The following is a 13,278-nucleotide window of genomic DNA, read 5'->3' as shown; positions in this document are numbered from 1 at the left end:
ATTCCAAACCAAACTAGAGGAGTTCCAATGAATTCAATTAACACAAAGATAGCATACAATGTTGAGGGGCTATGCCAAATTCTAATTTCCATAGATATGAAATTTAATTAGTTTTTTTTTTAGTTCTTGGTATTCTGTTAAATATTCGCTTTTAATTGAATTCGAAAGAAAAATGATGAAATTAATTCAAGGTTATGGAATATTACAACATAATATTGGGTTAGGGAACTAATCATAATTGTGATGATGATAAAAATGGCGCCCAACGGTCAATGGCGTTATTTATTTTGTTTTATTTTTCATTTCTTCAAATGAAATTAGAATTTTTGGGGGGCACATGAACGAACCTGAATTGTTTTATGGGTGATGACGAACTTGTAAACACAACGAGAAAAAATTCAAATAATTATTTCAAGGTACTAAGACCAGGTTACCAAGGGTGCTAATTCGATCTATGGAAGACTACAAAAAATGCAATAATTTAAAAAATATTTAAACGTTTTTGATATGAGCAAAAAATATCCTTAAAAAATTAGACTTGGTCTATTTTCTATAAGATTACAGTAAGAAGAGCTTAAAAATGCGGGGAAAAGGGTTTGGGGGGGGGAGATTATTGCTCCCACCTTCCAAGAGATTTTTGTTAAAATTCAACTCGAGGTTTTTAGGTAATCCTTGAATTCTACATACATAGTCCCTTTGGCAATATTGTAGAAAAGTGAACATAGAACAATTGTGTACAAAACATTAACCCTCAAGCGACTCAACACAGGGGTCTTTTTGGTCCATTTGTTTTTTTTTTTTTTTTTTTCAATAAAGTCTTAAAATCCAATTGAAACAAAGCATAGATAGATACAGTAGAGTTGACCATTAAAATTTTCTTAAGGTCTCAGAATATCTTAAAAGCTCCATAACTTAAGCTGAGGGTTAAAAATTTTCAATATTTATTTTTATTTATTTTTTATTTATTTATTTTTTTTTTTTGAAATGGCGAGACCTTCTGTTAGAGGGGCGGACATCATCAAACTTCACTATGGATCGGCGACAAAGAGATATCTGAAGCATAAACACAAGTCGCTATGAAGAAGTCATATTTTTGGTCATTTTTTTACATTTGTTCGCAATTTTTTCCCACAAGAAAATTAAACAAAAAAAACTGCTGGGTAATTAGAGAGAGAAAATTTACTATAGGTCATTATGCACATAAAAACTGCAGCCATTTTATTTATTAATAAAAAATCATTAACAATTTGGCCTTTATGGGAATTTTTGGTCATTTTTTTGCGCATTTTCCAAATCGAGGCCAAAAACGGTCGTTATGATCCGTTTTAGGAAGATGATGTCAAAAAGTGAAATATTCTTTATCAGATTTCATTATGGGTCACCGAACACAAGAAATCTCTAGCTATAATGTATAACCATAAAAATCGGTAGCAATTTGGACTTTATGCGATTTTTTTTGGTAATTTCTGCATTTTTTTGGAAATTGGACCCAAAAACGACCATTATAGTTCATGCTAGAGTAGTAATGTCGGTAGAAGAAATATTCCTTATCAAATTTCATTATGGGTCACCAAAACCAGTAAATCTCTAACTGTAATACATCTTAGTGAAAATCAGTATATATTAAGTCATTAAGCCATTTTTGGCCATTTTTGGATATTTTGCCAATTGCGGCCAAAAACGACAACTATATTTCGTGTTAGGAAGAAGATGTCAATGAAACATATATTCCTCATCAAATTTCATTATGGGTCACTAAACACAAGAAATCTCTAACTATAATACATCTCAGTAAAAATTGGAAAACAATTTGGACTTTATCCGATTTTTTGGTCATATTTTGCTTTTTTCCCAATTTTGGACAAAAACGACCATTATAATTTGTGTTATCAAGATGAGGTCAATGGAAGAAATATTCCTACTTACATTTCAGCAAGGGTAACAAAACTCAAGAAATCTTTAACTATAATACATCTCAGTGAAAATCAAAATCTATTAAGTCATTAAGGCATTTTTTGGCCATTTTTGGATATTTTGGCAATTGGGGCCAAAAATGACCATTATTTTTCGTGTTAGGAAGAAGATGTCAATGGAAGAAATATTTCCCATCAAATTTCATTATGGGTCACCAAATACAAGAAATCTCTAACTATAATACATCTCAGTAAAAATTGGAAAACAATTCGGACTTTATGCAATTTTTTGGTCATATTTTGCTTTTTTCCCAATTTTGGCCAAAAACGACCATTAGAGTTCAAGTTAAGAAGATGATGTCAATGGAAGAAATATTCCTCATCAAATTTCATTATGGCTCACCGAACACAAAAAATCTCTTACTGTAATAAATCTTAGTGAAAATCAGTATCTATTAAGTCATTAAGACATTTTTTGGTCATCTTTTGCTTTTTTCCCAATTTTGGCCAAAACGACCATTATAATTTGTGTTATGAAGATGAGGTCAATGGAAGAAATATTCCTTATCAAATTGCATTATGGGTTAGCAGAAACTAGAAATCTCTAACTATAATATATCTCAAGGAAAAATTGTTGAAATTCGGACTTCAGGGGAATTTTTGGTCATTTTTACAATTTTTCCAAAAACCATTGGAAATCTTAAAATATCCTCTTCAAGACAGCCATTCATCTATGCATAAAACTAAATAATATTTTAAAAAATATTAAGTAAATATTCTAATGAAAACCCAATCGATCGTGATTTTCCAATGAATTTAGATAAATTTTTGTTTTCAGTTTTTTTTTTATTTTTTGGTGAAATTGTTCATTAACGCCCTTAATCTTATCGAATTAAAGCAAAATAAAAAAGATTAAAATATTTTTTTGTTTCATTAATCGCTATCACGAATGCGTAGTTAGATATTAGAATAGCTAATTTAATAAAATTGGATATTATTCATTCGACCTCCGACGAAGCCATCTATAAAAGGCAATTTCCATTTCATTGATTCAAACAGTATCCAAGGAAACTTAGAAACGGTTATTACAAAACCAGCAAAAAGAGTTCGAATTTCGAAAGAAGAACTACCTTCAATATGGGTGAGTTTATATACTGAAATAAAAATACAAAAGGAATAACTAAAATTATTTAAAAAAAAAAAAAAAACAAAAAAAATGTGAAAAAGTGTTTCATAAAAAAGTGAAATAGCAGTGAATTCCTAAAACTAAGTCTTGCCTGCCTTTTTTCTCTATGGAATTTATCCTGGTTTTCTAAAACCACATTACATTTGCAGGAAAAAAAATCATTGCGGATCACATAGTGATTTTTTTTTAAATATTTCTTCTAGTGGCATCCTCCCACTTAAGAAACGTTTGTAATAAATTGTGCTTTACAAATAACAAAAAAGTCATAAAACAATAACCAAAAACGCTCAAATGGGCCATTTTTAAAGTCCATTTTTATGGATAAATATTTGAGCTATCAATTTCTCTTGTTCTGAGACCTATAGTGAAATTTAATGAAGAACGTTTCATCCTTTGACATCAGCTGCCTAGAAATTTGTATTAGAGCTCTTTTCGACCCATTTAAAAAAAAAGTCCAAAAAATGACCAACAATTCTCTCATTGTCCAATTAAAACCCAATTTTTATAGACTTACTTTGGAGCTACCGATTTCTCTTCTTTGATGACTCATAATGAAATTTGATGAGGAATTTTTTATCCTTTGTCATCAATTGGCTAAAAATAATTTTTAGAGTAGATATTGATCCATAATTGAAAAAACGCCAAAAAATTTGCCAAAAATGTTCAAATGGTCCAAAATTCAAACCTATTTTCATGGACTTATATTTGAGCTACCGATTTCTCTTGTTCTGAGACCTATAGTGAAATTTTATAAAGAATATTTCATTCTTTGACACCAGCTGCCTATACAGAGGTATTTAAGTCGTTTTCGATCCATTATTGAAAAACGCCAAAAAATGACCAAAAAATGTCAAATTGTCCAATTTAACCCCCATTTTTATAGACTTACTTTGGAGTTACCGATTTCTCTTGTTCCGACACCCATAATAAAATTTCTTAAGGAATTTTTTACCCTTTAACATTAGCTGGCTAAAAACAATTTCAGAGTCCTTTTCGACCCATTATTGAAAAACGCTAAAAAAAATTGCCAAAAATGTTCAAATGGTCCAAAATTCAACCCCATTTTCATGGACTTATATTTGAGCTACGGATTTTTCTTGTTCTGAGACTCATAATGAAATTTAATAAAGAGCATTTCATCCTCTGTCACCAGCTGCCTATACAGAGGTATTTAAGTCGTTTACAATCCATTGTTGAAAAACGCCAAAAAAATGGCCAAAAAATGTTGCATTGTCCAATTTAACCCCCATTTTTATAGACTTACTTTTGAGCTACCGATTTCTCTTCTTCAATGACCCATAATGAAATTTGATGAGGATTTTTTTATCCTTTGTCATCATCAGGCTAAAAACAAATTTTCAGAGTAGTTATTGATCCATAATTGAAAAACGCAAAAAATTACCAAAAATGTTCAAATAGTCCAAAATTCAACCCTATTTTCATGGACTTACATTGGAGCTACCGATTTCTCTTCTTTGATGACTCATAATGAAATTTGATGAGGAATTTTTTATCCTTTGACATTATCTGTCTAGAAATTTATATTAGAGTACTTTTCGACCCATTATTGAAAAACGTCAAAAAAAATTGGCCAAAAATGTTCAAATGGTCCAAAATTCAACCCCATTTTCATGGACTTATATTTGAGCTACGGATTTTTCTTGTTCTGAGACTCATAATGAAATTTAATAAAGAACATTTCATCCTTTGACACCAACTGCCTATACAGAGGTATTTAAGTCATTTTCGATCCATTATTGAAAAACGCCAAAAGAAAAAATGACCAAAAAATGTAACATTTTCCAATTTATCCCCAATTTTTATAGACCTATATTACATCTAGCGATTTCCCGTATTTGGCGAGCCATAATGAAATTTGATGGGGAAAATTTTATCCTTTGACATCAGCTGCCTCGATTTTTATGTTGGAGTCTTTTTCGCCCCCTTTTTTTGAAAAAGTCCAAAAATTATCACTTTGTCAAATTTAAACCTCATTTAAATCTTTTTTTTGCAACCTCCACAGGAGCTATAGGCAGGGATGTTTTAAAAATGAAAAAAAAAATATTGAATTATTTAGTTTTTATATTATTTTCTTTCCCATGGTCATTTAAAGAAGAGGAAAAAAAATTGGATTTAAAAAGAATGTAATTATAAAATCAAGTTATTTTTTCGAGTCTTTCCCCGGACCTGATACAGCTAAATTTTTTCCTCATTTAAAAAATGTGTTATTCATAATTTCCTTATTTGTGTATTTTTTCAAAGGCAAACAACTTTTCCTCGGCATTGCCCTCTTCATGGCCGTGTCTCTCAACGGAGCCATGGCTGCCTATAACGTCACCCATTACTGCCAACTTGTTGAGACCGGCACCAAATTGCCCAGCTTGGACAATTGTCAAACGTATTATACGTGCCTGGCCAACGGCGGCTACCAGGAGGATAACTGCTTGTCATCCCAGGCCTTTAACAAGAACACCCAAAGTTGTCAGGCCGCCTCGATGGTCGGTTGCACGGCTGGCGCTGCAAATCCATGTGAAAACAAAAACGATGGCTGGGTTCAGGATCCCTCGAACTGTGTCAACTGGATCTATTGCTCGAAACAGCAGCAATCTGGCAGTGGTAGTTGTCCCGTCGGTCAATACTTCAGCAACGACAAGGGCCAGTGCATCTGGGGCCAGTGTACCAATATGGATGATACGAACGGTGAATTAACCGAAGTTGCCAACCTGTGCGAGTTGATGGCCAACAATAAGTACTTTGGTGACTTTGAGGAGTGCAATGCCTGGCATATGTGCATAGATGGCACCATGAAGAATGGCACATGTAATGGCAATTTGGTAAGTATTTTTAGTTCTTTCATCATCCAATCAAGACAAACCCCGATTGTTTTTTTTTTTTTTATTTCCTTCAGGTCTACAACACAGCCAGAGGTATGTGCTTGACAAATGACGGAACCATGTGTAAGCGTGTCGGCTCAAATGCCACTCCACCCTCGGAGCCTTGCACAACGGCCGATCAGGGCAACTACAAGGGTGATACGAAAGTCTGTTCCGTCTATTATCAATGCAAATCGGAGGTGTGGACCAAACTCAACTGCCCGACTGGCAACTACTTCGACACTATTACGAACACTTGTGTGGCCCGCCAACAAGCCGTAGCCACCGAGGGCTGTGATCGTTGTCAATTCGCCACCGTAACATGGGTCAATCAAGTCGATCCCACGTGCCAGAACTATTTCACGTGCAATTCCAATGGCCAAGAGATTGCGGAGGGTGCATGTAAAGAGGGTTATTACTTTAATGAACAGTCGCAAGTCTGTTTGTACAATAGCACCTTGAGCACTTATCGCAAGAATAATGGTGCCTGCTATCTGAGTGATGTCACAACATCTGCTCCCACGACCCCAAATGCCCCAACTGATGCCCCAACTGATGCCCCAACTGATGAACCTGCCGGAGCCCCAGCCCCAACTGATGAACCTGCCGGAGCCCCAGCCCCGACTGATGAACCTGCCGGAGCCCCAGCCCCAACTGATGAACCTGCCGGAGCCCCAGCCCCAACTGATGAACCTGCCGGAGCCCCAGCCCCAACTGATGAACCTGCCGGAACCCCAGCCCCAACTGATGAACCTGCCGGAGCCCCAGCCCCAACTGATGAACCTGCCGGAGCCCCAGCCCCAACTGATGAACCTGCCGGAGACCCCACCCCAGCCCCTGGAGAATAATATTTTACACAGATCAGTATATGTTTCTAAAATTGTTCGTTAAAAAAAAAAAAGAAAAATTTATGTTTTCTCTTCAACAAAATAATCTAATAAAATTTAATTAATGCACCTTAAGTTTTGTCTATAAATGTTAGCAATTAAATCACAGTGTTCTGGTACGAAAATTGTTTCCAAAATTTGTCAAATTTTCAAAAAAAAAAAAAAAAAAAACAAGTTTAAAAGCAATAAGTTCGGCCGGGCCAAAATTTGGAACGAGTTTGGAAATTAAAAAAAAAAAATTAAAATAAAAATTAGAAAATTCTGTTAAATTTTAAAAATACCGAATATTGCCGTTATATTGGGCTCTATACGACGTGGACCTACATAGGCATTGTTTGTCATTAGCCATTACCATAATCAAATTCGAAACTTGAAATAAACGGTGAATAATGTAGCTAAAATCATCAAAATATCGTATATAGGGAGGTATCGGAAGACCTGGAACAGCATAGACAATTTTCTGTCACAGGCTATTATAGCATCCATTACTAACGTCAAATACGATAACTCAAACAATTTCGGTGGGTATTGCACCTAAACTCGTCAAAATACCGTATATAGATAGGGAGGTACTAATATATGGGGCCTATACGAAGACCTGGACCTACATAGACATTTTTCTGTCACAGACTGTAGTTCCCATTACGAACTCCAAATACGTAATTTGAAACAATTCTGGTGAATAATGGCGCTAAAATCATCAAAATACCGAATATAGGGAGGTACCGTTATATGGGGGCTATTTGAAGACTTGGACCTGCCCAGATAATTTTCTGCCCAGATAATTATCTGTCATAGGCTGTAGTATCCATTACGAATCTCAAATACCAAATTTGAAACAATTTCGGTGAATAATGTCGATAAAATCATTAAAATACCGAATATCGGGAGGTACCGTTATATGGGGGCTATACGAAGACTTGGACCTGCGCAGATCATTTTCTGTCATAGGCTGTAGCATCCATTACGAATCTCAAATACCAAATTTGAAACAATTCCGGTGAATAATGGCGCTAAAATCATTAAAATACCGAATTTTGGGAGGTACCGTTATATGGGGGCTATATGAAAACGTGAACCTGCCCAGATAATTTCCTGTCATAGGCTGTAGTATCTATTACGAATTTCAAATACCAAATTTGAAACAATTCCGGTGAATAATGTCGCTAATTTCATCAAAATACCGAATTTTGGGAGGTACCGTTATATGGGGGCTATATGAAAACGTGAACCTGCCCAGATAATTTCCTGTCATAGGCTGTAGCATCCATTACGAATCTCAAATACCAAATTCGAAACAATTCCGGTGAATCATTAAAAATCATTAAAATACCGAATATCGGGAGGTACCGTTATATGGGGGCTATACGTGGACCTGCCCAGATAACTTTCTGTCATAGGCTGTAGTATCCATTTCGAACTTCAAATACCAAAGTTGAAACAATTCCGGTGAATAATGTCGCTAAAATCATTAAAACACCGAATATCGGGAGGTACCGTTATATGGGGGCTATACGAAGACTTGGACCTGCGCAGATAATTTTCTGCCATTTCGAACTTCAAATACCAAATTTGAAACAATTCCGGTGAATAATGTCGCTAAAATCATCAAAATACCGAATATCGGGAGGTACCGTTATATGGGGGCTATACGTGGACCTGCCCAGATAATTTTCTGTCACAGACTGTAGTTCCCATTACGAACTCCAAATACGTAATTTGAAACAATTCTGGTGAATAATGGGGCTAAAATCATCAAAATACCGAATATAGGGAGGTACCGTTATATGGGGGCTATTTGAAGACTTGGACCTGCCCAGATAATTTTCTGTCATAGGCTGTAGTATCCATTTTGAACTTCAAATACCAAAGTTGAAACAATTCCGGTGAATAATGTCGCTAATTTCATCAAAATACCCAATTTTTGGAGGTACTGTTATATGGGGGCTATATGAAAACGTGGACCTGCCCAGATAAATTTCTGTCATAGGCTGTAGTTCCCATTACGAATCTCAAATACCAAATTTGAAACAATTCCGGTGAATAATGGCGCTAAAATCATCAAAATACCGAATATAGGGAGGTACCGTTATATGGGGGCTATTTGAAGACTTGGACCTGCCCAGATAATTTTCTGTCATAGGCTGTAGTATCCATTTCGAACTTCAAATACCAAAGTTGAAACAATTCCGGTGAATAACGTCGCTAAAATCATTAAAATACCGAATATCGGGAGGTACCGTTATATGGGGGCTATACAAAGACATGGACCAGCCCAGATAATTTTCTGTCATAGGCTGTAGTATCTATTACGAATCTCAAATACCAAATTTGAAACAATTCCGGTGAATAATGGCGCTAAAATCATTAAAATACCGAATATCGGGAGGTACCGTTATATGGGGGCTAAATGAAAACGTGAACCTGCCCAGATAATTTTCTGTCATAGGCTGTAGCATCCATTACGAATCTCAAATACCAAATTTGAAACAATTCCGGTGAATAATGGCGCTAAAATCATTAAAATACCGAATTTTGGGAGGTACCGCTATATGGAAAATGAGCTCGGGGTAATGCCATTGAAATTCCAAAAAATGCAAGAACTTACACCGCAACAGAAAGAAAATAGACTCAAAAGAGCTAAAGAGTTGCTTCGCTTGGCCAAAAGTGGTGAACTGCCGAATTTGGTTTTCTCCGATCTCCGATGAGAAAACATTCGTTGTCCAGCAGTTTGTAAACCAAAGAGATCAGCTGAAAATGTGCACCTTCGGTTGGCCACCAGAACTCAAGCGCTGGCCGGCCATGGTGATGATGTGGGCCACCTCTCCACTGGTATTAATCGACCATGGCATCCGAATAAATGCCGAATATTATCGCGAAAATATTCTGGAGGGTGGCCTTGGGCACACAAACATTTTGGCCGTAGACCTTCGACATTCCAACAGGACTCAGCACTCAGCACGCGCACCACCCAAGAATGGTTACAAAATTAGATTCCTCGCTTCATTTCCAGCGCACAATGGCCACCAAAAAAAATCTCCGGATACCAATCCGTTGGACTATTGTGTCTGAAGTATTTTTTCTGAAAGCAAGGAGGTTGGCACTAAAAAATACCAAGGTGTCGATCACCTCAAGCATGCACTTCGCCGGAAATGGGCCAAAATACTGCAGAGCAACATTCGGGCAGCGTGTGACGGTTTCATTAACCATTTAAAGGCCATAATTCGTGCGAAATGTAACCAATTCGAACAAATCTAAAGTTATTCTAAAATTTTATGCTATTTCCGATATTTTTTGTTTTCATTCAAAAAATTAAAGAAAAAAATTTTAAATTATGGCGTTTGACTTTATTGCAGTTTTTTTTTTTCACCTCACCCCTAAAAACACATTTTTAGCTTATGTGTGTTTATGTAAAATTCTCCCACAAAAAACATCACTTTAGCATGATGACGTCAAAGACCAAATTATTCTTCATCAAATTTCACTATAAGTCTCCAAAGAAAACAAATCTCTCTTTCCAATATATATGCAGAATATTTTCGCAACAATATTGAGAAAAATAAAAACTCAAAAAAAAACAAATTTCTGATCAAAGTTTCTTCTTCCCTTTCGAGTTGATGCCTGAAAGTAACATAAAATTTCATTTTGGACAGATAGTGTCAAGGAAGGAAATATTCTACATAAAATTTCACTATAAATCTCCGAATAAATCATATATCTAGGTTTAATAGTTTCTCAGAAAATCACAATCGAAATTTGCATATTAAAAGTGGAAATTGTGCGTTTACGTTTCTATGCTGCTAATTTAACACGTTTTCATTCTAAGTCAAAATCCGCCGGTATACTTCATTTTTTGGGCAAACTGTGAAAGTAAGAAATAATCTAGATCAAATTTCAATGTGAGTTTCGGAACTACAATAATTTGAATAATCGACACGTACCATGAAAAAAATATCATCAATTTTGATATATAAAATAAATTTTTCATGTTTACATAAAATAAACGACTATCAAGGAATTTTAAGACGAAAATTTCAGAAATGTCTGTTCATTTTAGGGGGATGACGTTAAAGGCCAAAATATTCTTCATCGAATTTTGCTATAAGTCTCCAAAGACGACAAATCTCTATTTCCATTCTATATCAAGAAAAAATTGGCAACAAAGTTGACAAAAAAAAAAAAAAAACAAAAAAATATTTTTTTTTTTGATCAAAATTCCTTCTCTTTTTCAATTTACACCTGAAAATAACATAAAATTTCATTTTAGGCAGAATGTGTCAAAGAAAGAAATATTCTACGCAAAATTTCACTATAAATCTCAGAACAAACTATTTATCCAGGTTTAATTGTTTTTAAGAAAATTCCAATCAAACAAAGTTGACAAAAAATATTAAAAAATTTTTTTTCTTATCAAAACTCCTTCTCTTTTTCAATTTACACCTAAAACTAACATAAAATTTCATTTTAGGCAGAATGTGTCAAAGAAAGAAATATTCTACACAAAATTTCACTATAAATCTCAGAACAAACTATTTATCCAGATTTAATTGTTTTTAAGAAAATTCCAATCAAACAAAGTTGACAAAAAAAAAAACAAAAAAAAAATTTTTTTGTTGATCAAAATTCCTTCTCTTTTCCGGTTTACGCCTGAAACTAACATAAAATTTCATTTTAGGCAGACTGTGTCAAAGAAAGAAATATTCTACACAAAATTTCACTATAAATCTCAGAACAAACTATTTATCCAGGTTTAATTGTTTTTAAGAAAATTCCAATCGAATTTTGCGAATTTACAATTGGAAATTATTTGTAGAATTGGAAATTGTTATGTTATTTTTGCTGCCAGTTTAACAGGTTTCCATTCGAAGTCAAAATCTCCCATAACCTCGCATTTTCGAGAAAGATTTTCAAAGGAAGAATTATTCTAAATCGAATTTCATTGCGAGTCTCTGAACAAAAGAAATTCGTATACCTAACATGTACCTCACATGAAGTATGGCTTTGATACCAAAATAGGTTCCTTTTTTTTCTCTTATTATTAACATTGTCTTTGATATTTTAGGAGCCCGTCATTTTATAGGGCAAGCTATCCTTACCTTAAGAGCACGGAGCATGTCCTAAATATATTCGAAAACATGAACATGTAGCTCTTAAGGTCTTACTCCATAGCCTGCCAGTGCTGCCAAGTACAATAATTTTGTTAATATTTTGTAATAATAAATCGACACTTTTCAAAGCATATTTTTAGGCATCCAATATAATTTGTTTTAATGTTGCTGCCGGAACACAATCTGAAAATGGTGAGTTGACAATGGACAAGCAACAAGCCATATGTGTTCCATAAAGAATATTTTTTTTACAAGTCCTCAAGATTCGCAAGAACCTATAATGTTGGCCAATAAGAGAATCATCAAAGCCAAAGGAAAAGCATACATCGAATTGACTAAATGACTTTCGGGTCAATATAGGATTTTAAAGATAATGAGTGCATTTTATTTGCCATAAGTCATGTAATAATCCTTGAAAATCTCCAGAGAGAAGCTGTGAAGTTGAAAAAAAAAAAAATGATTGCATAATCAAAACATTAAAGGAGGAATGGCGCCCAACGTACAGTGGGAGATATGAGATTTTCAATGGAGTTTGTTAATGGACGATAAAAATGCTGCACAGTAGAGGCTTCGGAGATCTGATATTCTATAGTTGAGGCCTCTATGGCTAATTGCTGATTATTAGAGGTTTTTGGACCAGTTACTCAACAGTAGGAGGCCACTGAGGCCAGCTACTAAATATTAGAGGCCTTTCAGGCCAGCACTTAACAAGAGAGGCCCCTTCGGCTCAGCCACTCTACAGTAAAGGCCACTGAGCTCTACAACTCTGTAGTATAGGCCCCTGAAGCCACCTACTCCACAGCAGAGGCCCCTGAGGCCACCCATACAACAGTCAATGAAGGAGGTATCCCTTCGTCCGTCTATCTGTGCGTGGCTGGGTGTCGAAGGGCGTATCCGATACGGTCCAAACTTAGCACATTGTAATATTAGCAGTAAAACTTAGATCGAGTTCGGAGATGGGCAATATTTTCTCTTTTCATGGAAAATAATGTTACTCATAGAACAAGAAAGGATCAGCCAATTTTGCTTAAACTTTGCAAATCCTTATATTTTTATCAGTGCCAGATCAGGTGCAAAAATGGGCTATATCGGCTTACTGCATCAAATACCTCCCACACACCCCAAACAAAAGGTGGAAATTGTGAATTATTCTAAGTCTCATAAAATTCGAAAAAAAAGGCATCCGATTTCCTACAAATTTCACACAACCCAATATTTTTGGTCACACAAGATCTGGTGTGAAGATGGGGCATATTGGCTTACTCCTTCTGGTACCTCCCCTTCAACGGGTCCAGAATTTTGAATATTTAT

General features: G+C 35.1%; 1 protein-coding gene across 1 annotated transcript; it reads left to right on the top strand.

Annotated features, from left to right (window-relative positions):
* Positions 1-2,901: 2,901 nt before the first annotated feature.
* On the top strand, positions 2,902-6,934 carry LOC101888350 (peritrophin-48). Its single transcript, XM_005181128.3, has 3 exons — positions 2,902-3,054; positions 5,362-5,933; positions 6,008-6,934. The coding sequence occupies exons 1-3, from the start codon at positions 3,051-3,053 to the stop codon at positions 6,818-6,820; spliced, it is 1,389 nt and encodes a 462-aa protein (XP_005181185.2). The 5' UTR covers positions 2,902-3,050; the 3' UTR covers positions 6,821-6,934.
* Positions 6,935-13,278: the final 6,344 nt, after the last annotated feature.

This window comes from Musca domestica, unplaced genomic scaffold (assembly GCF_030504385.1).
Source record: "Musca domestica strain aabys unplaced genomic scaffold, Musca_domestica.polishedcontigs.V.1.1 107, whole genome shotgun sequence".
Classification (NCBI taxonomy): Eukaryota; Metazoa; Arthropoda; class Insecta; order Diptera; family Muscidae; genus Musca; species Musca domestica.
The sequence above is the reverse complement of the archived record's forward strand: the minus strand, read 5'-3'. Positions and strand labels throughout refer to the sequence as shown.

What these genes read in the sequence shown, in the direction of transcription:
- LOC101888350 (XM_005181128.3), top strand. An exon ending in GCACATGTAATGGCAATTTG is followed by an intron (nt 5,934 to 6,007) that starts GTAAGTATTTTT and finishes TATTTCCTTCAG; the next exon opens with GTCTACAACACAGCCAGAGG.